Source organism: Physeter macrocephalus, chromosome 11 (genome assembly GCF_002837175.3).
Source record: "Physeter macrocephalus isolate SW-GA chromosome 11, ASM283717v5, whole genome shotgun sequence".
In the NCBI taxonomy this organism is placed as follows: Eukaryota; Metazoa; Chordata; class Mammalia; order Artiodactyla; family Physeteridae; genus Physeter; species Physeter macrocephalus.
This window is the reverse complement of record NC_041224.1, coordinates 75,396,463-75,422,532: the sequence shown is the minus strand read 5'-3', so window position 1 is coordinate 75,422,532 and position 26,070 is coordinate 75,396,463. Positions and strand designations below refer to the sequence as shown.

The following is a 26,070-nucleotide window of genomic DNA, read 5'->3' as shown; positions in this document are numbered from 1 at the left end:
ATGGCTCACGGGCCCAGCCGCTCCGCGGCATGTGGGATCCTCCCAGACCGGGGCGCGAACCCGGTTCCCCTGCATCGGCAGGCGGACGCGCAACCACTGCGCCACCAGGGAAGCCCATGTAGTAAATTTTGAAATCAGGAAATGTGAGTCTTCCAACTTTTTCTTTTCCAAGATTGTTTTGGCTATTCAGGGTCTCTCGAGATTCCATGCAAATTTTAGAATGGATTTCTCAATTTCTGCAAGGAAAAATGTTGTTAGGATTTTGCTAGTGACTGCATGAATCTGTACATTGCTTTGGGCAGTACTGACATCTTAATTATAAGACTTCTAATCCATGAACATCAGTGTCTTTCCATTTATTTGTCTTCTTTTTTTCCATCAATGTTTTGTAGATTTTAGTGTACAAGTTTTTCACCTCTTTGATTAATTCCTAAGTATTTTATTCTTTTTGACACTATTGTAAATGGAATGGTTTTCTTAATTTCCTTTTCAGATTGTTCATTGTTAGTTACAGAAATGCAACTGATTTGTGTATATTGGTTTTACACCCTAATTTGCTGAATTATTTTATTAGTTCTAATTTTTGTGTGTAGGATTTCATGATTTTCTACATGGCTCATGCTATCTGTAAACATAGATAATTTTACTTCTTCCTTTCCTAATTGGATGCCTTTTATTTCTTTTTCTTGATTAATTGCTCTGGCTAGGACTTCCAGTACTATGTTGGTTAGAAGTAGTGAAAGTAAGCATCCTTGTCTTGTTCCTAATCTTAGAGGAGAAGTTTTCAATCTGTCACCATTGAGTATTACATTCACTATGGGGTTTCATATATGGCTTTTATGATGTTGAGGTAGCTTCCTTCTATTCCTAGTTTGTTGAGTGTTTTTTTAATCATGAAAGACAGATGAATTTTATCAAATGCTTTTTCTTCATCAATTGAGACGATTATGTGATTTTTTTCTTCCTTCTGTTAATGTGGTGTATTACACTGCTTGATTTTTGTATGTTGAACCATCCTTGCATTCTAGAAATAAATCCCAGTTTGTCATGGTGCACAATATGATTCTGGTTTGCTAGTATTTTGTTGAGAATTTTTGTAATAATGTTCAAAAGGGAAATTGTTTTCTTATTCATAAGGAACTACAGTTTTCTTTTCTTGTAGTGTCTTTATCTGGCTTTGGTATGAGGGCAATGCTAGCTTCATAGAAAAGAGTTAGAAGCATTTTCTCCTCTTCAGTTTTTTGGAAGAGTTTGAGGAGGATTGATTAATTAGTTCTACTTTAAATATACAGTATAATTCACCAGTTAAGCTGTCAGGTTCAGGGCTTTCATTTGTCAGGAGATTTCTGATTACTGATTCAATCTCCTTACTAGTTATAGGTCTATGCATATTTTCTAGATCTTTGTGATTAAGTCTTGGTAAGCTCTGTGTTTCTATAGGTATTTGTCCAGTTCATCTAGGTTATCTGATCTGTGGGCATACAATGGTTCATAGCATTCTTTTCTTTTTTTGAATTTTTGAATTTTATTTATTTTTTTAATACAGCAGGTCCTTATTAATCATCACTTTTATACACATCAGTGTATACATGTCAATCCCAATTGCCCAATTCATACAGTATTCTTTTATAATCCTTTTTGCTTCTATAGAATTGGTAGTCATACCCCCACTTTCACTTCTGATTTTAGTAATTCAAGTTTTTTTTAATCAATCAGTCTAGCTAAAGATTTATCAATTTTGTTAATTTTTTTGAAGAATCAATTATTGGTTTTGTTGATTTTCTCTATTGTTTTTCTATTCTTTATTTTATTTATTTCTGCTTTAATCTTTATTATTTCCTTCCTTCTGCTAGTTTTGAGTTCAGTTTGCTCTTCTAGCTCTTTAAGGTGTGAAGTTAGGTTATTGATTTGAGATCCTTCTTTTAATGTAAGCATTTTACAGCTGTACATTTCCTTCTGAGCACTGCTTTCACTGTGTTCCATAAGTTTCGGTATGTTGTGTTTTCATTTTAATTCACCTTTATTCATTTTCTCATTTCCCCTGTGATTTCTCCCTTGACCCACTGGTTGTTTAAGAGTGTGTTGTTTAATTTCCACATATTTGTGAATTCTCCAGTTTTCCTTCTGTTACTGATTTCTAACTTAATCCCATTGTGGTTGGAGACGATATTTTGTATGATATCTTTTAAATCTGATGAAACTTAATCTGTGAGCTAATATACAGTATATCCTGGAGCATGCCCCATGTGCATTTGAAAAAAAAGTAATATCCTGCTGTTACTGGGTAGAGTGTTCTGTATATCTTGTTAGATCTAGTTGGCTTATTGTGTTGCTCAAGTCCTCTATATCCTTACTTATCTTCTGTCTAGTTTTCCTATCCACTACTGAGAGTGGGGGTGGGGGTGGGGGGGTGAAGTCTCTAATTGTTATTATAGAAAACTGCATATATCTCACTACAATTCTACAAATTTTTGCTTCATATATTTTAATAATTTGCTATTAGGTGCATAAATACTTGTAACTGTTATATCTTCTTCCTGTATTGAAACTTTTATTAATATACAGTAGCCTTCTTTGTCTCTTGTAACATTTTTTTGACTAAAGTCTATCTTGTATCACATTAGTATAACCACTCATGATCTCTTATGGTTACTATCTGCATGGAATATCTTTTTCCATTCTTTTACTTTCAATTTATTTGTGTCTTTTGATATAAAATGAGCCTCTTGTACACATTGGAGCATTTTTTATATTCATTCTGCAATCTGTCTTTTGACTGGAGAGTTTAATCCATACATTTAAGATAATTACTGACAAGGAGGGACTTACCTGTGCATTTTGCTATTTATTTTCTATATGTTTTACAGCTTTTTTTTTGGTCCCTCATTTCCTACATTATTTTTTCTGCATGCAAAATTTTTTATGGTGAAACTTTTTAATTCCCTTCTCATTTCCTTTTATGTATATTTTATAGCTATTTTCTTTGTGGTTACTATGAGCATTATATTTAACATCCTAACGTTATAGCACTTTGATTTTATACCAGCTTAAATTCAATAGCATACAAAAACTCCACAGCAAGATGATTTTTAAAAAGGAAATAAATGTGGAATTATAAATCAAGATAAGAACCACCGGGCTTCCCTGGTGGCGCAGTGGTTGAGAGTCCGCCTGCCAATGCAGGGGACATGGGTTCGTGCCCCGGTCTGGGAAGATCCCACATGCCTCAGAGCAGCTAGGCCCGTGAGCCATGGCCATTGAGTCTGCGCGTCCGGAGCCTGTGCTCCGCAATGGGAGAGGCCACAACAGTAAGAGGCCCGTGTACCGCAAAAAAAAAAAAAAAAAAAAAAAAAAAAAGATAAGAACCACCAAGTAAAAACCAGACTGCTATGATAAAGAAAACAGGTGGCCTTCTCAGAGGAGTCAGCAAGGAGGGCCCCTCTAAGGGGACATTTACACAGAGACCTAAAAGACAGAGGAACTAGCCATGTATGAAGCGGGGTGAAGAACATTCCTCACAAAGAGTTACCACAAGTCAGAGAGGAGCTGGGGCCCCTGAGAAATGGTGGCCCACATGGCAGGAGTCTGTGCTAATGTGGAGAAAGGAATGAAGCCCACGAGAAGCAGGCGGACCCCAGCCACACGGCCTGGGAGGGCAGAAGGGGAAGGATTTCCATATCCACCACGATGAAAGCCACAGAGAGCCTCAGAACTGCCTAGTGACAAGGTCCTAATCCTGTTGGAAGAAAATCTTGCTGGCCATTCTGCAACAAGGATTCAAGGGGGGGAGAAAATGGAAGTGAGGAGCCCAGCAAGAACTCCTGCAGTTGTTGAGGTAAAAAATAATGGCGGTCAGTCCAGGGTGGAGATGGAAAGAAAAGACAGATTTGAGATATGCTCATCACCTTGACAAGGTGGTACAGGGGTTCCTCAGCCCAGGCCTGAGTCCTCACCCTGCTAAGTCCTCACTTGGTCTGCACCCTGTACTCCCCACAAGCCTCTCTTTCCTTCACTGTAAAATGAGAATGATGAAATCCACCAGGTATGAGGAGGAAGTGACATGAAATCAAGAAGCTTCCATCTGGACTGGTCAGTGCATCGCAAACACACTTCCTTCCTTCCTCTCCAACATGGGCCATTGGGCTACTGATTGACATAGATCTAATACACCATAACTATAAGATGCTATGAAAACTGTAAGCACTTGACACCAAATTCTGCCAGCTGTGGATGTGCTACGACACACATAGGTCCTGCAAGCCCCCTGGCCTGCCTTGGGGACAGGGACTTGTCTGTGTTTAGCTCTTGGGGTCAGAGTGGCACATAAGAGTTGAGTCGGTCCCCTGCCCACAGAGACCCAAGTGGGAGGGCAGGGAGGGGTGGGCGCCTGGACACTGGCACCAGATTATGCTGGAGAGAAACTGGTTGGAATGAAGGTGGCAACCACTCCAGCAGATTTCCTTCCAAATCCAGAGGAGCTAAGGAGACAGAGATGTTTCAGTCTTACACAGCCACAGAAAACACTGTCCAACAGGAAAGAGAGGGGTTGGCTGGCCTCACCTTCCTGCTGGCTGTACCTGGGGGCCCTGTCTAATGACAGGGCTTCTTGGCCCAGCCACAATCCTTTCCCATCCTCCTGGCTTAAAGATGATCTTACTAACAGAAATCCCTTTTCTGAAACAGCCACAGGCAGGATAGAATTCTTCGGATTTTCTACACTAGAGTGAGAAATTGAAGGACGGTGGTGATGGTGGAGGGTGGCCTTGTTTAAAGTAAGGTGCATTGTCTGAATGCAACTTGTTTTTAAATATGCTGAAGAGCGACCCACAGCTAGAGCAACAGAAACAGGTTGCCAGTGGTGAGAGTCTGTGAGTGGATCGGATACTCTGCTTTCATTTGCTTTCTGGCCTCATCAGACTGGCCAAGAAACTCCAAGGGCAGATGACTGAAGGGCTAAGTGTCAGTGTACAAATGCCACATGCCCTTCACCAAAGTGCCACTGCTCTTATTAGGTAGGCCTTGTTAAGAAACATGTAAATCCCAAATTAATGTGATTGGCCCCAGATTTGCCCTCAGCAGCGGGATCTGGAGCCTCCAACAGCAGAGTAACAGCAGCTGAAGAGGACTGAAGAGGGTCAAATTAAAGCCAAGCATCACCACCACTCAGCCCCTGTAGTTCAGTCCTTACAGCCCATGGCGCATGGGGAGAACAATGTTCCCACATACAACCCCTCTCCCAGCCTGTGATAAAATAGCTTCCCTTGCCCGGATGATAAAATTATGAAAGCAAACGTCAAACTAGGAGCTTTGCCTTATTACTACTTTAGCTGTTGTAATGAATGTTTATTCCTTGGACTTGTGCTCTGGACAAAAAAAAATAAATGAGATAAAATTACCTACAGGTGAAAGAGTCTGGTGCCAAGCCAGGCCCCAGCAGCCCACCTCCTGGGCTTCCTCTGGGCAACTGCATCACTGCAACCCATCATTAATCAGCCACCGGGGAGACCTGGGCTTGTGCAAATGTGGAACTCAGAAATATTTCTCAGAAATCAGGGACAAGAACCATTAAAAGTTAACAGAAGCAATTCCACTTCTGGGTCCATACCCAAAAGAAGTGAAAGCAGGGACTGAGATAGAGTGTACACCACAGTCACAGCAGCATTGTGCACAAAGCCTTAGGAGGAGGCAACCCGAATGTTCATCCACGGATGAAGAGACAAAATGTAGTCTGTCCACACAATGGAATATTATGCAGCCAAAAGGAAGGAGATTCTGACACCTGCTAAAACATGGACCAACCTGGAGGATATCATGCTGAGTGAAATAAACCAGTCACAAAAGAACAAATACTGTGTGACTCCACTTATATAAAGTCCCTAGAGTTGTCAAATTCATAGAGACAGAAAGTAGAAGGGTGGTTGTCAGGGGCTGGGCAAGGGGAGAATGGGCTGTTAGTGTTTAATGTGTACAGAGTTTCAGTTTTGCAAAACAAAAAGAATTCTGGGGATGCATGGTGATGATGGCTGTACAACAATGTGAATGTACCTAATGTCACAGAACTGTAGACTTAAAAGTAGGTGAGAGAGAAAATTTTACGGTATGTATTTTTTAACCACAAGTTTTAAAAATCTAAAGAAAGAAAGAGAAAGGAAGGAAGGAAAGAAGGGAGAGGAAGGAAGGAAGGGAGGGAGGGAGGGGGAAAAGAAGGAGGGAGGGAGGAAGGAAAGAAGTTAATGGAACTCCCAGAGTTGATGACTTTGAAAGGGAGGGTGACCAGGTGCCTCATGTTGTGCCCACGTCTTGAAAACAGATAAGTCCTGGATCAGTCCCACAGGGGGTCCACATCTCCGTTTGCTTTGCAGAAGAGCCCATCCTATGGGGAGGTCTGCGGGTCCAAACAGTAACTCACCTTAAAGATTCTAATCTCCACGCACCACCAAAGCAGCCTCAGCTTTAGAGCACGGCCTGTCTGAGGGCGTGTGGACCAGACAGATGGAATTTCCTGCAAATTGATACGTGTCCCGAAAGCAAGCACTGGCAAGTCACCCTGACAGAGGTCAAGGTTCCAGAGTCTTGTCTTCACAGGGGCCAGGACTGCCATGGGGCTCGCCACCCCCATTAGCCCAGGGTGGGGTTCACAACCATATATTTCCCTGTGGCCAGTTATAGACAGGCTTGGCCTGATGGTCACAGCCCCACCAGTGACTTCCTGTGTGACCTCAGCGATGTCTCTAGCCTCCCTGTTCTTGGGCTGCCTTCAGCCATCTCTCACCCCCCGCAGCACAGCCCAGGGCCTGGCCTTCTCTTCTCACTCTCTTTCCATGAGGCTTACGTGCCTTCGCAGCCAGGCACAAGGCCCTCGGAGTGGCTAAGCCCCTGCCTTGCTGCTCTTCATGCAGGGGGAGCCAGCTCAGAGAGGTTCTGACACTGCCAGCCAGCTCTGTGCTCAAAGCAGGAGTCCTGGTCCAGGCCTGTCTGGGCCTAAACCCCACACTTGTAACCCCTGACCCCTTTCCCTCTCCAAAGTCCTTCTTGACCCTGATTCCACCTAGCGAGGCTCTTTTCTCTTCTCTCCCTCAGCCAAGATCTTCTGCGATGCTGTTTCTACTTCTTCACTTCCTGGTCTCATTTCAGTTTGCCCATACCCAGCTGCCACCCCCAACAATCCCTAAAGCTATCCCTTCGGGGACCTGGCTGCAGCATCTGGCATTGTTAACCACTCCCTTCCTGCACCTCTCACCTCTTTCCTTAGGGACAACCTCTGCCCAGTCTGTCTGCCCTTCTGCCAGCTCCCCATCCTCTGCTTGGCCCCCTGGGACTGGCACTCCACTGGGCCATCTGTGGGCAGCTTCTCTTCTCCCCGATGTGCTCCACCTAGACATGGCTGGCCACGCCAACAGCTGCAGCTCCCAGCTGTGCGCCGATCAGCCCCAGTCCCTACTTCCAGCCAGACCCTCCATCCTGAGCTCCCGTGGGGAACTCGAAGCCAGCTTGTCCAGACTAGAACTCCTTGCTGTGTCCCCAAATGCTCTGTTCCTTCTTCTCCCATCCAGTGGCCCACCGTCCACCCAGCCACCCAGGTTATAGCCCAGGGGTCCCCTGGATTTCTCTCGCCTCCTCCTCCTGCCTCTCCAAGCCAGGCACCAAGTCCTGTGGGTCTTTCCTCCCAGCACATCCTCCTCTCTGCATGAATGCCTCCTCCATCCCCAGTCCTGCCCCTTAGTTCAGACCCTCTCTCCTCACACACTCCATTCCCAGTGCTCCTTCTTGCCTTTCTCACTCCAATCCACCCAAGTGCAGCTGCTGGGGTTGCTCTTCCAAACCTCGCTCCAGACACATTTCTCCCCTCCCCGTCGGCGGCCCCGCTAATAAGGATGCCTTATCCCCGCTCCACATCCTGACCCTATGCACGTCCCCACCTTAAGGCTGCTCCACTCCCTGCTGCAGCCACATCACACCACCTGCCCTCCCCCGGATGCAACTCCTGCGGCATCCCCTGCATGACCTGCCACCGCTCCCCCATCTGGCAAACACAGTTGAAGGGTCAGCTCTTTCATGAAGCCTCCATGCTGTGGGGTGATCACTCCCCAGCCCTCCACCCAGCCCCCAGTGCTCCCTGCAGAGATGTCTACTGAAACACAGACACTCCATCCATCTGTGACACCACTGCCTCCTGAGGGAAGGACCAGGTCTTTTTGCATCGCAACTAACACAATGCCAGGAGGTCTTCAAAAATGCTTGTTAGGAGAGTGGATAGATGGGTGGACATGGGATGCACACAAACATCCTTCTGTGCAAACAACCACCTGCATCTAAAATCTGATGCATGAGGTCCCTCCCCAACCTACCCACCAAGTGAAGGTTTCCCTCACTCCTCATTCAACAAATCAGATGTAGACATAGGTTGTTTCCTTGGTTCCCTCAACTAGATAACCCCTCTTCCTTGCGCACAACAAGCCCTGTTTTACATTAAAGTCTGATCTTGATTCCTCCTATGAGACTGTTGGCTCCTTAGAGCAGGGACTGACTTAGCGTTGAATCCCCTTGGAGGGGCATTTACCCATAGAAAGGGTCTTGGGAGGCCTCTGGTGAGGAGTGCGGGCAGACTCCCATCACTGAGCAGACTCAGGCGCTGACCCCACACCAGCCCAGGCTGGCGAGTCAGGCCTCTCCCTGGGGGCACCTCCCAGCCCCCTGCACTCCGTGTTGCCCAGGGGTCACAAGGCTGTGTATGTCCCCATCCCCCCACCCCCAGGAGAAGATGGCCAGCACCCACATGCAGAGCGCTCGTCCAAGAGGAAGCAAAACCCCTGGTCAGGTGCTGGTCCCGGACTCACCATGTTCATGACAGTGAGGATAAACCTCTGGGCGGCCTCGGCCCCGTGGTACTGCACCATGTCAGCATCGGCCACCACCAGCGTCTCCACTGTGTGCTCGGTGGTCAGCCGGATGGCATTCCTCCGCTCCCGCCAGTCTCGTGATGGCCAGCCCCTCCTCGGCTTCTTCTTTTCTAGAAAACAAAGAGACATTTGTGCAGCCCTTTAGTGTATTGGTTTCCTGTCCACGCAGTGAACAGGCCTTCCATCGAGCCTCCCCAAGAGAATGGTCAGTCTTCCCCGACCAGTGGCCAGGCCCAACGTCCATCGCCCTCTGCTGCCGCGGCCTGCATGCCTGGGGGCCAGATGTCACGAGGGTCACGCCCGTCCACTGTGGCAGCGACGGGGCAGATAGGGCCAAAGATTACAGAATAGAAAATCTGTCCCTGCAGGGAACGGGGAGAACAGCACAGTCTGTGGAGGAAAAGGAAGCCTGGGCCCAGTGGGGAGAGTTAATGATACAGACCCCCAGGCTTTCTGAAAGCACCATGACCCACTGCTGGGCCAATGAGCAGGGGCCTGGAAGAGGGCAGTCTAGAGACTGCACCGAGAGTCACGAATAAGGAGCTACAAACTTTAGCAGGCACAAAAGCAGTATTTCGAAAAAAGAGCATCATCAAAAAAGAAAAAACAAAACAAATCACAGGACACACACATCCAGGCCAAGATTAGAGTTTGTTCTTTCCTCACCACAGGGAAGGTATTAGTAAACAGTAAGTAATCCTCCACTGACTCCTCAGATCAACTGATTTCCTAGAAGATCTTACTTGCTAAACAGCTATGGTCATTATTTTGAGCCCACGTCAGGATGTCTGGACGCTCAAAGCTGCCATGTGAGGACTGACATACAGATTTGTGGGTGCAAACACCTCTAACATCAAAGGTTGATATGAATAACGTGCTCTTTCAGAATCCGAATGTGACTAGAAAGGCAGCTCCTTAATTTGATAGCTATTTTTTCCATCTTTATACCAGCTCACACAGAAGCCAGCTCTGCTACAACTTCCATGCAGTAAACCCAACCCACATATGTACAAACTGCCCTCATACAGTGACCCAATCATTCCAGAACCAAAGATGCATACTATAAGAAAAAACTGAAATATGGGTCATAATGTACAAACAGAATAGTCCGTGCAGTGAGCCAAACTGAAAAACAATCTACAAATACAACCACAGAGAAAGCCAACAATGGTAAAACAGCAGGCAGCCATGAAAAGTACAACTGTGAAGATTATTTAGTGATGTAAACAGAAGCAGATATAAATCTATATATATGTCTTGTCAACCTGCAGGGTGGTTCCCTCCTCCCCAAAGCCAGGCCCACCTCCCATGGAGACTTCCAGGCCTCAGGAATCAAATTCGGGAAGGCAGGGTCTATTCTAAGATAAAAGGTAAAAGGTGTCAGATGGTACTGCCTTTGTACATGGTCAAAATGAAAGAGGCCCCTCTTTGAGGATCTCTCTCCGGACCTACACCCACATTCACCAACAGGTCCCCTCTGAACACGAGGAAGGTGGACCATGGGTGACCTCCAAATCCTGGGCTCAGCATGCCTGCCAGGCGCTCACTGCCTGGATCAGGCCAACCTGTCCAGCTTGGAATTTGTGATGAGCCATGTCACCCTCATTTTAAAGCAGCAGAAGTAAAGGGCCACCCAAGCAGGAGCTTTGCTATAATGAGGTCACCCACATTCTCCCAGGTGACCACAAGCCAAACTGTGCCTCAGCTCCTCCCAAAGTTGGGATTTATTTGCCCATCTCTCAGCATCCCAAATCATGAACTCCTCTGCAGCTCTTCCCCACACTGGGTGCTTGTTTTCACACCATGTCTATATTTTCTGGTTCCTGTATGAAAAGAGCTGCCTTTTTAGCAGGGTCTAAAGGGTGCACTACTGACATTTCTCTGAGAGATGGCGAGCTTAAACACGTAAGAGGTGAGTTCTAAGAAAGGTAGACCAGCACTCCCCACCAGAGGAGCAGATCACCCCCTGGACATTTCACACATCAAAATGATTCACTGGGCATCACCCTTTCAAGTAGGAACAAACAAGCCCTGCCCCTCCCTCCCTAATGGATCTTGGGGAGCTAATAAACAGGGTATCATAAAGGGTAAAATGCTGCACATTAACATATGCCCAGAACACTCAGTCATAGGTAAAACACAACGGTCAGGTGCTCTGTGGTTTTTAAAGGGTTTGCACTACAACTACCTCATCTGCCCCTTTCACTGCCCCCAGCCCCAGGCCCCAGCACATGTTGCGAAGTAAACACTCACTGAATGAATGCATGCTTGAGTGAGTGAATGAATGAATACGTGGATGAATGAGAGAGTGAAATCCCTATTTCCCACATAACAAAGCTGAAGTCAAGCACTGGGCAGGGGTAAACTTGACCCTAGAACTCAGGATTCACCCAGCAGCTCTGACTCTCCCTCTTGCATTGGCTTTGGGTGCGAACATGCTCCTCACTGTTGTCTGAACTTAAAACATGGGGATGGGAAAGCCCACAGAAAACTCAGCAGGAAAGGATGCTCTATACCGACTTGGCTGCTGCAGGACCTGGTCAGGAGGAGCAGCCTTCAGTGACTGTTCCTTCCGCTCAGATGGCCTCCACTCGCACCAGGCCCTTGAGCAACAGCAGCAACTACACAGCCAGCTCCCGGGCCTTGTGTGCTCTTACCTAAGCCCCCCTCACCAAGAACTGCTAACTGGGGCTGTCATGCCACAACCACGCTAGGCCGGCTGGTGACCCCCACATACCCCAGGGCTCTGTCCTGTCCCAAGCACAAGAGGAGAGGCCCCAAGCCTCGATTCAGACCCCCACTGCTAGGTGGGTTTCAGGAGATCAAAATTTTTCAGATTTCAAAAGGCAATGCGGTGCCCAGGCCACATACTGAATACTCCCTCCAGTGAAGTCTAGGGCAACAAGCCCTCATCAAAGGCACCACTCTTTCTGCAGTGAAACAATAAAGATGCTCAACAGTCTGTCCAAAAGCCTGGACTGGGTAATAGCAGGTAAGAGACCCATGACCTGCATTCCCTATCCCTGCAGGTGGGAACAGGGGTGGAGGGGGAGGGAAGCTCACCCTCCTCTTCTCTCCCTGCTCCCAGCAACACCTCCACCAGCAAAGCTCTACAGCCATCACTTCTGATGGTTCTTCCTTTCCTACAGGGAGAACAGAACCATAACCTATTTTTACCTTTAATTCCATGAACTGCATAAATATACCCTAATAAACAGTTTCATCAATACAAATATTCACAGATTATAAGCATATTGAAAAGCAAGAAGAAAAACACCAATTTCCTAATAACATGGGTGCTGGATTTAGACCTCACAGGAGAAGTCAAAGTTCAGGCCAGGCAGGCGTGCAGCCACCTGGGGGCCCTCCAAGCTCACTCGGTCATTAGCTGTCTCCCTCCACTGTGGGAACAAGGGAGGCGGCCCTCACCCCACTGATGAGGACAGACCACAACCTGCAAGGCCCCAGGCCCTCTTCTGTTGTCACAGACACTGGGGATCATTCCCAAGTCCAGCCCAGCAGTTTCTTTTGCCAGCACATTGCTGGGGCTTGGTGCTGACTTGGTAGATTTTCAATCTCTGGCTTCATATTATTTTTCTTACATTTATTTTCCTTTTACCTCAACTATCCATTAAAAAAGAAAATTGTGTGTGTTTATGCAAGTTACCCTGAATCTTGTTTGGAACAAGATGCGGGAGAGAAAGAGACAAGGAAGAAAACAAGGGCATTCTAAATGTTGTACTTTTAGCATATTCAAATTATATATTACTTATTCTAAGAGTTTGGAGACTGATGAAAATGCTGAGCAAATATATAATTTCCTGTAGTTGTTAGTTTTGCTCCTGGTAAAGTAAAAAATAAGCTCAGTTATGAATTGCCAAGCTCTATATAGTATAGATATTTCTTTAGTTTAACAACAATAGAGTATTTAGGTATTCACTAGAGAAAACCAATGCATAAATCACAAAATATTTGGTGTGAGAGTTCAAACGGTAGAAGCCAGCCCTGAAATAACTCTATGTCCCACTGCACAAGGAGGATCCTTGCATGCCTGATTCTATAATGTCATCACCAGAGAAGACCTCAGGTTACTCTTTGTGCCAAAGGAGCACTGCCAGCTGCAGAAGCAAATTAGAGGGAAAGCAGACATGGTGGAGGAAATGGAGACAGCTGCCCAAGGGCACTGGGCTCTTCAGGCTGAGAAGACAAAGACGAGTCTCCACCACTATAAACTAGGTAGCAGGTGTCAAACATGCTTAGAGAGTCAACAGGGAGATGCAGACTTAACCTGAACCTGTCATTCAAGCCAGAAAAATAAACATTTCCAACACACAGCACTCAAGGTCCAGATCAAGAACGTCCCCACCCGGGCACACTAGCACGGTGGACAACCAGAACCCTCGACATCGGGGAAGAGTCCAGAATCATGTATTCTTTTAGCTGTGTTAACCATGGGTTTTCTCCAGCTCTCTAGTGGGCAGGACAAAGGAAATCCCATCAGAAGTCTCAAGTGATCCCTCAGTCCCTTCTCTAACACTAAAGGACGGAAAATTAAAAACACTCATCAAAGGGAATTCCAAAGAAATTTCACGGCGTGTTCCAAGTCGGCAGCCTCAAGTGATCCCTCAGTCCGCAGGGGAGGGGGCAGTGAGAGCACCCAGAAGGACCAAGGGCCCAGCAGCCAACATAACAGGAGGGCAAGAGTGGGGCAGCAGAACCAAGAAAGGGGGATGACAGGTGGTCCGAGTTAGAAAGAAGAGGTGAGAGCACAGATGGTGACACTGGCTTCCGGAATAAGAGGGGTGCTGCTTGGCAGGCAGGGTCCCCTTGTTCACTCGGTGGCACAGCCCACCCAAGGCGCAAGGGTCTACAGCTCCCCTGCCCGAACCGGCTGGGCTGCCATGCAGGACACGTGGATGGGACTTTCTTTTTTCTGTACCTACCACATCAAAAACTAATTCAAAACTAGAAAACAGAAGTAGCCATGAAAACAGTAAAACCTCTCAGACCAGACTAAGCAGGAGACTGGAGCTCTGGGGTCCATGCAGCTTGCCCAAGTGACCCCCCCACCCCGGCCATGGCCCACTGCAGGCGGAGGACCTGGACAGCCAACTCTGAGGTGCTTGGAGTGCCCCCTGAATCCCCTGCTCCCCAGCAATCCTGCAAACTCCAAACTCCCATCCATGTTAGAGTCTAACGTGGGTCTATGCTCGCCTTCTGGGCTAGACTGTGAGCTTAAGGACCCAAACATCACCCTCTGGACCCACCAAAGCTCCGAGCACTGCCTGGTGCATAGTAGGAACATTCGAGAATTACACTTAGTTGAGTGAATTTTTTTAACTCTTTGAAATTCCTAATTAATAACAAGACTAAGTTTCAAGGAACTTAACCTAAATGTCCTAAAATTGAATTCTCACACAGTACTCCCTCCACCTAAGGAGGAGGAGACAACTCTAATTATGAGGAGCCCAGCTGTGACATCCGACAGAGCTGGGTAGAGTCTGCCCATGCTGGGGTGGCCAGGGACAAGCTTCCTCATCTCTAAAACAAGGGGATAATTATTCTGCTCTCTTAGGGTGGATGTGGGGAAACTAACACAGGATCAGATATATAATAAGCACACTCAAATGATGCTGCTAGTCTTATCTCTATACTTATTATTACATTACTATTATTGCTGTTAACTATTAGGGTCTAAATGCTAATTTTTAAACTTTGCATGCATGACCCAGAACCAATAGTGGATGCTTGTATGCACCCTAAAGGGTCTGATCAGGACCTTTAGTCTAGACACTCACCAATCAACTTGTTCTTCAACATTTCTAACTGGGTAGGGGCATGAAACAGTTTCTCTAAGGACATCCTCAATCATGCAACAATAAGTTATAATTATACAAAAATATAAGTTTCAAGAGGAGTGGCTTATAACTCCTGCTCAACTTCCCAATGTAACCTCCCAACATTCCAGAGGGCAGAATATTTTAATAATCAGAAATATGATAGAACACAAAACATGACTGTACATGAAATCAGCTATTTAAACCATGAAACATTAATGACATTTCACACAGGATAGAAGAATGGAAATCAAATGTTTCTCATTAAGATGGAAAACAGACAGTCACACTCCTTGGAGGAGAGACTGATTGTCGCCACAAGTGAGATTTCTGTGTACAGACACCCCCGCCATGGCCACACCAACCCATTTTCAAGGAACCAAAGCCACCACCGCCACAGCATGAAAAATAGTAAGATGTGTGGTTTCAACTGCATGTCCAATAGCCCCACCATCTTTTGTCTTTAACTCTCCCCAAGTAAGCAGCCATGAGATGTTATAAAAATACCTTCAGCGTGGGAGTTGGGAACCCTGAAAATTCACCTGGGCCTGATCTTGATGTCCTTGAAGGTGCCACTTAACAAAAAGGTATCCATTTCCTGTGCACCAGTTATTTGCCCTTTTTCTCCCAGCCCTCTCTTCTGTGCTCCACTCTGGGGTTGGGGGCCTGCAAACTATTTCCTGGACTCCCTTGCTAGCTGGCTTCCTGTTCAGCTCTGCCAACAGGGGGCGCTGGAGGGAGACTGGAAGGCAGGAGATGGGGAGAATGGGCTCCTGTGTTTCAGCTCAGGGTGGCATTGTTCCAGCAGTATTGGGCAGCTGTGGCTCTAGCCTCCAGCTCCTGGGGAACTCCCAGCCCAGCCTCCTCATCTCCCTCAGAGGTACATCCATAGAGACACCTGCTTGGCTGTACCTCGTTGGTGGTCTGATGTCCCTCACAGGTCTCAGCCCCAGCCCCACAGACCACTGCTGCAAGCTCTGTGGTCTTGGAAATGCCACCTTTTCTCTTTTCTTTCCCCAGCCCTGGAGAGATAGCTATTACCTGGGTTACCTCAGCTCCACTTCTGCTCATTCAGACTTTGACACTGATGTAACCAATTCCCTGTGTTAAATCTCATAATTAGAAATACCTAGCACAGTTTCTGTTTTCCTGACTAGACACAAACTGATATAGCCTAAAATGAGAGGGTCAGTCCTAAAACTAATTCCTATATTTCATTCAAGCTTCAAGGACTCCTCCCAGTTCTAGAAATAAGGATTTATTTCTTCACCATGGAAATATTAAGATATTGGATATGCACTTCCACACTGCAGAACCCTGCCATAGACAGGAACGGTGCCCTTCATTCTGAGTCACCTTTAACAAAAACCAATCAATGGGGTGCCCTGTGAAGGAAATGCAAGCATCAGTGTGTGCCATAGATTTCCCAACAACCTATCACTGCCACATCCAAAGACCCGAGGACAGCACCTTACAGATTCCTAGTCAACATGGGGAAAGTACTGGAGGAGGATGAAGAACAAGTCTCGTTTTTAAGTTTGCACACACACAGACAAACAACATGTTTTCCAAGAAAATTATCAGGTCCAAGAAAATTATTTTCTGATCACTTTTATTTTCTTCAAACAAAGGGTCTGCTTATTTAAAATGAAACAAACAAACAAAAAACTACCTTTTCAACTAGAAATGATGGTTCCACATGTGCAGAAGAACTCCCAGCCAGGTGAACTTTTGGCAGCTGCATAAATCCAATATCCTTGAAAAATAATGGCATTCTCTCTCTTTTTTTTTTTTAAAAAGGAAAAAAATAAGTTTTGCTCTCCAAGTATGAATTCTTTAAATAACTTCCCCCAAGGCCAAGTCACTTTTATAAAAGGCATATTTTTTTCATGTAAATTCCTTACAAAGAAAGGTGGAAAATAGGGTTTTTTGTGGTTAAGATCCTGAATGAAGAACTGATCAACCTTGGAGTCCAAAATCAGTCCCTTCATTAGGCAGGAGGTATCCCTCCCACACCCCCACCCTAGGAGGCAGCAGGGCCAGGGGTAAGAAGGCTAAGCTGGCCCTGCCAGACCTTTCCACCCATGGTCAGAGCCACGTGGGCACCAAGCAACCAGGCACTACTGTCTGTGGGTGAGGTGGGAAGATACTCATTTGGCTAACAAATATTGAATTGTGAATATACTCATTTGGTCAACAAATACTAAATTGTGAAGATACTCATTTGGTCAACAAATATTGAATTGTGAACCTACTATGTGCTAGGCAATGTAGGTGATGACCTAGGAGGAATAAACATTAATCAAATGAACAAATGAGTATATAAAAATTATAAATATAACAAATGTTTGCAAGAAAGAATAGATCATACTATGACAGGATAAAAAGAAGAGGGTTCCAATTTAGACTGGGTTCCATCAGAAAGTGACACAAGGGCCAAGATTAGGAGGATAAGCAACAGTTAATCAGTGGGAGTGAGAAGAGAGGCGATGGGAGCAGTCCAGGCAGTGGGGACAGCAGGTACACAGGCCCTGGGGACAGAAGAAAGCACAGCATGTTCTAGAAACCACAGGGATCCAAGAGCCAGAGAGAGTATGGCTGGCCAAGAGGCTTGAGCAATAATGCAGGGGCACATCTGAAGGGTCACATGCAATGTGCTCAGGGTTTTCTTCTTTAACCCCAGAGCAGTGGGAAGCCATCTAGGGCTTGTGTTTCCAATGTGTCACCCTGGCTGTTATTGGTAGAACAGATTCCAGGGGGACATGGAAGTGGGGACACTAGTTGGATGACCACTACAGGAGCTCAGGTACATAGGGACCACAACTAGACAGAGGGGGCAACTGCCGGTGAAAGGAAGTAAATAGATTCAGGAGGTACTTAGAAGGTGGGACCAAGAATACTAGGGATATTTGGGTGGGTAAAGAAGGGCTATCAGGGATAATTCCTGGTTTGTATGGTTGTGCTAACCACTGAATTAGGGACCCCTGGAACAGGGCCAGGTGTGAAAAAAAAGCACTGCAAGTTTTGGCCTTGTTAGTTTCAGTTGCTTTTAAAGTACCCAAGTGGAGAGGTCAAGTTGGCTGTCGAGTGTGCAGACTTGGTGCTCAAAAGCAAAGGCGAAATCAGAGATAGGCATCTAGGAAGCAACGATCCCAGAGGGATCCTTGCGGAACCTCCAAACTGCATGACTGGATAGAAGAAATGGAACCAAACTGGGGGCGGATGGTGAGGTGCAGGGAAAATAAAGTCTCAGGACGAGGGGCTGCTCAGCTCCTCCAGTACAGCAGAGGGCCAGGTCCAGACCCAAGTGGGTCTTACGGAGAGTGCTGCTGAGGACAGGGGAGCAGAAACCAGGACAGGGAAGGGAAAAAAGTGAGAGGTGAGGAAACTATACAGACTTTGGTGAGGTCTGGCGAGGAAAGAAACAGGAACACTTCTGGCAAATACTAGAATTGAGGGAAGCTTGAGATGGAAAAAACTCACACAACCAATAAGAAAACCCAGGCCTACAGAAGACTACCATCTTCACTCTGTTTCTACCACTCTCCCTTTCCAGTCACAGACTGCCAGCAAAGAAGAACAAGGCTTCTAATACGCCCACCTCACACCAACTGAGAAAAGACGATAATTGTTCAACAGGTGCCAGTCAAACTCTGAATCTGTGGCTGGCCCGGCGCTGGGTGCTCCCCTCAAGGCGGGGAGAGAAACATGTAAAACATTAACAGTCCTATAAATACCCCACAGATGAAAGAACCGTCAAGGAAACAGCCTAGACTCCTAGGGAAAGCAGGCTTCCAACTGGAAGGAGAGGAGGAAGAAAAGCACTATTCATTGTATCAGGAAAGGACAGAGCTGTACAACCAGCAAAAAAGAAGCAGGAAAAATGGAAGATGCAAGGTGGCACCATCTAACAAAGATGCTGGGCCTATTCCAGTAAGAATGTTTTACACTGGCTGTCATAGGGTTCCCTGAGGGTAAGGCAGATGGCTGCATTTTCTGGTTTATTTCACATCAGTCTAAAACCTTGTCTCAACCTCTATTAAATATTAAATGTTTCTCGTAAAAGATACTGCATTAGTCAGCTAGGGTTGCCATTACAAAGTAACACAGACTGGGTGGCTTAAACAACAGAAATTTATTTCTTCACAGTTCTGGAGACTAGAAGCCAAGACTGAGGTGTCGGCAGGGTTGGTTTCTTCTGAGGCTTCTCTTCCCTGATTTGCAGATGGCTGTCTTCTGTCTTCATCTTCCCTTTACCCATCTAAGTCCAAATTTCTTCTTCTTAAAAGGACTCCCGGGCTTCCCTGGTGGCGCAGTGGTTGAGAGTCCGCCTGCCGATGCAGGGGACGTGGGGTCATGCCCTGGTCCGGATGCTGGGCCTATTCCAGTAAGAATGTTTTACACTGGCTGTCATAGGGTTCCCTGAGGGTAAGGCAGATGGCTGCATTTTCTGGTTTATTTCACATCAGTCTAAAACCTTGTCTCAACCTCTATTAAATATTAAATGTTTCTCGTAAAAGATACTGCATTAGTCAGCTAGGGTTGCCATTACAAAGTAACACAGACTGGGTGGCTTAAACAACAGAAATTTATTTCTTCACAGTTCTGGAGACTAGAAGCCAAGACTGAGGTGTCGGCAGGGTTGGTTTCTTCTGAGGCTTCTCTTCCCTGATTTGCAGATGGCTGTCTTCTGTCTTCATCTTCCCTTTACCCATCTAAGTCCAAATTTCTTCTTCTTAAAAGGACTCCCGGGCTTCCCTGGTGGCGCAGTGGTTGAGAGTCCGCCTGCCGATGCAGGGGACGTGGGTTCATGCCCTGGTCCGGGAGGATCCCACACGCTGCGGAGTGGCTGGGCCCATGAGCCATGGCCGCTGAGCCTGCGCGCCCGGAGCCTGTGCTCCGCAATGGGAGAGGCCCGTGAACCGCAAAAAAAAAAAAAAAAAAAAAAACATTCCCTAATGACCTCAGTTAACTATAATCACTTCTTTAAAGGCCCTATTTCCAAACACATTCCTAGTCTGAGGTGCTGGGGGTTAGAACTTCAACACAGAGATTAGTGGGGACACATTTTAGTCCATACAGATGCCCATCTTCTTTCTTGCCTTAAGAAGTGTGGACTGGGCAGGTCACCTTCACATGAGTTGAAGTGTGTATAGTCACATAGTCAGGGCAATCAGGACAATGTGTGATTCCCAGAAAGGACAGTCATCTCAGAGGTCCATCAGATACATTTGACAAATTCAAGAAAACAAATGCAAATGTTTGGAATTATCATGTGCTTCTCACCACCACTTTTCAGTTAAGTCTATTGCTGAAAGATTACACTAGCCTACTGGAGCCTGATGGTTTTATCTTCTAAATTGATGGAAGAGAAAAAAAGAACATCCCCCAAATACACAGCTTGGAAAGAGAAATTAATTATTGTGCCATGTTTCGGCCAGAGCAAGATGGGACAAACAAAAGCCTGAAAAGAAATCAACTTGTCTTCTGCACCTGGAATCCCCCACAGGGTTCCTGGATATTGTTTCTTTTGACAGGCAGTCTTTCATCTTTGACAAAGAAGTACAAGAAACTTCAGACAGCCCAGATATTCCTCCATCTTTGCAAGGAGGGCAGGCCATATCTTTGGACCAGGAACTCTTCATTGCTTTAACACAAAACTAAAATATAGGTGAAGGCTTCTTCCTTCCTCCCCTCCCCCTGATACCCAACAGTGCTCAGCACAGCCTCGGGTCGTGGGCTATACATCTCCCCAGGTATCTGGGTTTTGAGGGTGGGGACTTCCCTTCTCGCCTCTGTATCTCCCACACTGAGCAGGGTGCCTGGTACGTAGTTGGCATTCAATCATTATTTTTGAATGTATAAGTGAATGAGAGAATGAAGTCCATAAACAAGGAACAAAAGGATCAAAAAATCCTTTGCCCTCTTTTTAGAAGCTTAGGGAAAACAAATTTATGGTTCTGTCTTGGATGTCAGAGGTTCTTCCAAATATATTGGATGCCCACATATTTCCAGAGCAGTTAACAATCAGACATCCTTCACTCCTCCAAAGGCCCCTTGACTTTCACAGAAGCCCAAGATGTCCCCTAACACATGGAGAGAGAGCTCAAATAACCCACCAGCAGGCCTAGGCGTGGTAAAATAAGTCAAGTGCTCCTCTTTTGGCCTAGACCCAGTCACCAGACTATGACTCTTTCCCAAAGAACCCCCTTCCCGAATGCCGAGGACACTCCAGGGCCAAAGAACCTGCCCAGAAAGGCACATTCATCTGAGCATGGCTGCAGTTTTCCTGACACCCTTACTAGTGGGGCTCCTACTCCCAAACTTCCAATGTCCCCACTGGGTCACCAAGAGGTGAGTGGTTCCTTTATGGCCACGTCAGCCATTCCTCAGACTTCCACAGGTAAAGTAGCCTTGGGGTCCACCAGGATGAGCAAACCCATCAAACAGCAGAGGGAATGGAAACCCTCGTTAGGCCAACTCGCAAATTCACTAAGACCCCCCACTCCCAATTTCCTGTGGCCTCCCTCTGTTGTCCTGTGGCTTCCCCTAAAGTCCAAGTAGGGAGCAACCACATAATCACACTGGCCTTCATGAGTTCAAGCAATGAATCTCCTCCCCACACCCTGGCCTCTGAACACGCAATAGCTCCATTTGGGAAATTCTTTTCCAAACAGCCACCTGACTGACTTGTCCTCACAACTCAAATGCCGTTTCCTCAATGAGGCTGTCCTTGGACCCCTTCACTTAAGTCACCAGAACACACTTCTCTCTTCCTTGGAGCACTTAACCACAATTTGAAATAATTTAACTGTTCTGTGTTTAGTAACAGTCTCTTCCACTCTACAGGAAGCTGTGAGAACAGGAATCATGCCAGTTTATTCATCGCTCCATACCTAGTGCCTAGCACATAGTAGGTGTTCAGTAAATAGTTTTTGTGAGGGGGGAGTGGTCTTACCACAACCTCATTTTATTTTATTTTTTTAATTTTCATTTATTTTTTAACTTAATTGAAGTATAGTTGATTTACAATGTTGTATTAGTTTCAGGTGCACAGAAAAGTGATTTAGTTATACATATACATGTATTCATTCTTTTTCAGGTTCTTTTCTCATATAGGTTATCACAGAATACTAAGTAGAGTTCCCTGTGCTATACAGTTAAGTCTTGTTGGTTATCTTATATATAGCAGTGCGTGTACGTTAATTCCAAGCTCCTGATTTAACCCTCCCTGCCACATTTCCCCTTTGGTAACCATAAGTTTGTTTTTGATATCTGTAAGTCTGTTTCTGTTTTGCAAATAAGCTCATTTGTTAACCTTATATTCAGCAAAACTATCCTTCAAAAACAAAGGTGAAATAAAGATATTCTGTGATAAGCGATAACTGAGAGAATTTGTTCCTAGCAGAAATTCCTCGCAAGAAATACTAAAGGAAGTTGTTCAGACTAAAAGAAAGTACCCCAAACGACAATTCAAATCCACAAACACATGAAAAATAATAGAGTTGAATATGTAATTAAAAGAAAGAGTATAACTGCATATTTATTCCCCTTTTTCTCCTAACTGATTTTAAAAGAAATTGTATAAAACATTATTTACATAGATGTATTATCAGACCTTTCACATAGAGAAAGATAATGAGCTTCACAAAGAAGCACAAAAGAGATGGGTGTTAGCAAAGTTGTCTTGGGGTAGGAAAATGATAACAGATGATAACTCAAATCCACAGGAAGAAATGAAGAGAGCAAGAAATGATGAAAAGGAAGGTTGATATAACAAACTCTATAGACTTGCTCCATTTTTCCTTTCTCAGCTTCTTTAATACACATAAAATTACATGAATTAAGAAAAATTATACTAACAACAATTCATTGTTGGGTTTGTGATATGTATATAATATATAAAAATAAAATACATATTATGATATATATTTATAAACAGTAATAGTTCACAAAAGGGGAAAGAGAATAGAGCGATATAGGGGTAATGTTTCTATATCTCACTGGAAATAAGTTAGTAAATTTGATGTAGATTCTGAGAAGTTAAGATATAATATGGTGGAGAGAGACCTTCAAGATCGTGGAAGAGTAAGACGTGGAGATCACCCTCCTCCCCACAAATACATCAGAAATACATCTACATGTGGAACAACTCCTACAGAACACATACTGAATGCTGGCAGAAGACCTCAGACTTCCCAAAAGGCAAGAAACTCCCCATGCACCTGGGTAGGGCAAAAGAAAAAAGAAAAAAGAAAAAACAGAGACAAAATTATAGGGACAGGACCTGCACCTCGGGGAAGGAGCTGTGAAGGAGCAAAAGTTTCCACAAACTAGAAAGCCCCTTCCACTGGCGGAGACGGGGGTGGACAGGGAAGAAGCATCAGAGCCACGGAGGAGAGCTCACGCAACAGGGGGGCAGAAGGCAAAGTGGAGGTATTCCCGCACAGAGGATCGGTGCCGACCAGCAATCACCAGCCCGAGAGGCTTGTCTGCTCACCCACCAGGACAGGTGTGGGCTGGGAGCTGAGGTTCAGGCTTCAGAGGTCAGATCCCAGGGAGAGGACTGGGGATGGCTGCGTGAACACAGCCTGAAGGGGGCTAGTGTGCCACAGCTAGCCAGGAGGGAGTCTGGAAAAAGTCTGGAACTGCCTAAGAGGCAAGAGACAATTGTTTCGGGGTGTGCAAAGAGAGGGGATTCAGAGCACTAGCTAAACAAGCTCCAGAGATGGGTGCAAGCTGCGGTTATCAGCATGGACACCAGAGATGGGCATGAAGCACTAAGGCTGCTGCTGCAGCCACCAAGAAGCCTGTGTGCAAGCACAGGTCACTATCCACACCTCCCCTACTGGGAGCCTGTGCAGCCCGCCACTGCCAGGGTCCCGTGATCAAGGGAAAACTTCCCCGGGAGAATACATGGTGCTCCTCACACTGTTGCAACGTCATGCCGGCCTCTGCCACCACAGGCTTGCCCTGCATTCAGTACCCTTCCCTCCCCCTGGCCTGAGTGAGCCAGAGACCCCTAATCTGCTGCTAGTTTAACCCTGTCCTGTTTGAGCAAAGAACAGACACTCTCAGGCAACCTACATGCAGAGGCCGGGCCGAATCCAAAGCTGAACCACAGGAGCTATGCGAACAAAGAAGAGAAAGGGGACCCAACAGGTCCCCTGAACCCAACAGGTTAAGGAGCAGCGGACTAAATCTCCACAATCAACTTGATGTACCCTGCATCTGTGGAATACCTAAACAGAAAATGACTCATCCCAATATTGATGCGGTGGACTTTGGGAGCAATGATATATATATTTTTTTCCTTTTTCTCTTTTTGTGAGTGTGCATGTGTATGCTTCTTTGTGTGATTTTGCCTGTATACCTTTGCTTTTACCATTTGCCCTAGGGTTGTCTCTGTCTGTTTTTTGTGTTTGTTTGTTTGTTTGTTTTAGTACACTTTTTAGCATTTGTTATCATTGGTGGATTTGTTTTTTGGTTTGGTTGCTCTCTTCCTTCTTTCTTTTTTTTTCTTTTTTTATTACTTTTTAAATTTTTTATTTTTAATAATTATTATTTTTTATTTTAATAACTCTGTTTTATTTTTCTTTATTTCTTTTTATTTTCTTTCTTTTTTTCCCCTCCCTTTTCTTCTGAGCCGCATGGCTGACAGGGTCTTGGTGCTCCAGCCAGGTGTCAGTCCTGTACCTCTGAGGTGGGAGAGCCGAGTTCAGGACATTGGTCAACCAAAGACCTCCCGGCTCCACATAATATCAAATGGTGAAAGCTCTCCAAGACATCTCCATCTCCAACGCTAACACCCATCTCCACTCAATGACCAGTCAGCTACAGTGCTGGACACCCTATGCCAAACAACTAGCAAGACAGGAACACAACCCCACCCATTAGCAGAGAGGCTGCCTAAATTCATAATAAGATCACAGACACCCCATAACACACCACTGGATGTGGTCCTGCCCACGAGAAAGACAAGTTCCAGGCTCATCCACCAGAACACAGCACTATTCCCCTCCACCAGGAAGCCTATACAACCCACTGAAACCACCTTAGACACTGGGGGCAGACACCAAAAACAACGGGAACTATGAACCTGCAGCCTGCGAAAAGGAGACCCCAAACACAGTAAGTTAACAAAATGAGAAGACAGAGAAACACAGCACATGAAGGAGCAAGGTAAAAACCCACCAGACCTAACAAATGAAGAGGAAATAGGCAGTCTACCTGAAAAAAGAATTCAGAGTAATGATAGAAAAGATGATCCAAAATCGTGGAAATAGAATGGAGAAAATACAAGAAACGTTTCACCAGGACACAGAAGAACTAAAGAGTAAACAAACAATGATGAACAACACAATAAATGAAATTAAAAATTCTCTAGAAGGGCTCAATAGCAGAATAACTGAGGCAGAAGAACAGATAAGTGACCAGGAAGATAAAAGAGTGGAAAAAACTACTGCAGAGCAGAATAAAGAAAAAAGAATGAAAAGAATTCAGGGCAGTCTCAGAGACCTCTGGGACAACATTAAATGCACCAAAATTCGAATTATAGGGGTCCCAGAAGAAGAAGAAAAAACAAAGGGACTGAAAATATTTGAAGAGATTATAGTTGAAAATTTCCCTAATATGGGACAGGAAATAGTCAATCAAGTCCAGGAAGCACAGAGAGTCCCATACAGGATTAATCCGAGGAGAAACACGCCAAGACACACATTAATCAAACTATCCAAAATTATATACAAAGAAAACATATTAAAAGCAGCAAGGGAAAAACAACAAATAACATACAAGGGAATCCCCATAAGGTTAACAGTTGATCTTTCAGCAGAATCTCTGCAAGCCAGAAGGGAGTGGCAGGACATATTTAAAGTGATGAAAAGGAAAAACCTACAACCAAGATTACTCTACCCAGCAAGGATCTCATTCAAATTCGACGGAGAAATTAAAACCTTTACAGACAAGCAAAAGCTAAGAGAATTCAGCACCACCAAACCAGTTTTACAACAAATGCAAAAGGAATTTCTCTAGGCAGGAAATACAAGAGAAGTAAAAGACCTGCAATAACAAACCCAAAACAATTAAGAAAATGGGAATAGGAACATACATATCGATAATTACCTTAAATGTAAATGGATTAAACGCTCTACCAAAAGACACAGACTGGCTGAATAGATACAAAAACAAGACCCATATATACACTGTCTACAAGAGACCCACTTCAGACCTAGGGACACATACAGACTGAAAGTGAGGGGATGGAAAAAGATATTCCATGCAAATGGAAATCAAAAGAAAGCTGGAGTAGCAATTCTCATATCAGACAAAAT

General features: G+C 45.3%; 1 protein-coding gene across 17 annotated transcripts in view; it reads right to left on the bottom strand.

Moving 5' to 3' along the window:
- Nucleotides 1-26,070, bottom strand: part of ADAMTS17 (ADAM metallopeptidase with thrombospondin type 1 motif 17) — a 361,173-nt gene that overhangs the window by 286,000 nt on the left and 49,103 nt on the right. For all 17 annotated transcript variants that reach the window (XR_008618598.1, XR_008618599.1, XR_008618602.1 and 14 more), the window contains exon 4: nucleotides 8,838-9,010. Coding sequence is in view for 12 of the 17 variants with exons in the window: in XM_055088178.1 (XP_054944153.1) it covers nucleotides 8,838-9,010 (173 nt within the window). In the remaining 5 variants the exon portion in view is untranslated. The remainder of the gene's footprint in view (nucleotides 1-8,837; nucleotides 9,011-26,070) is intronic.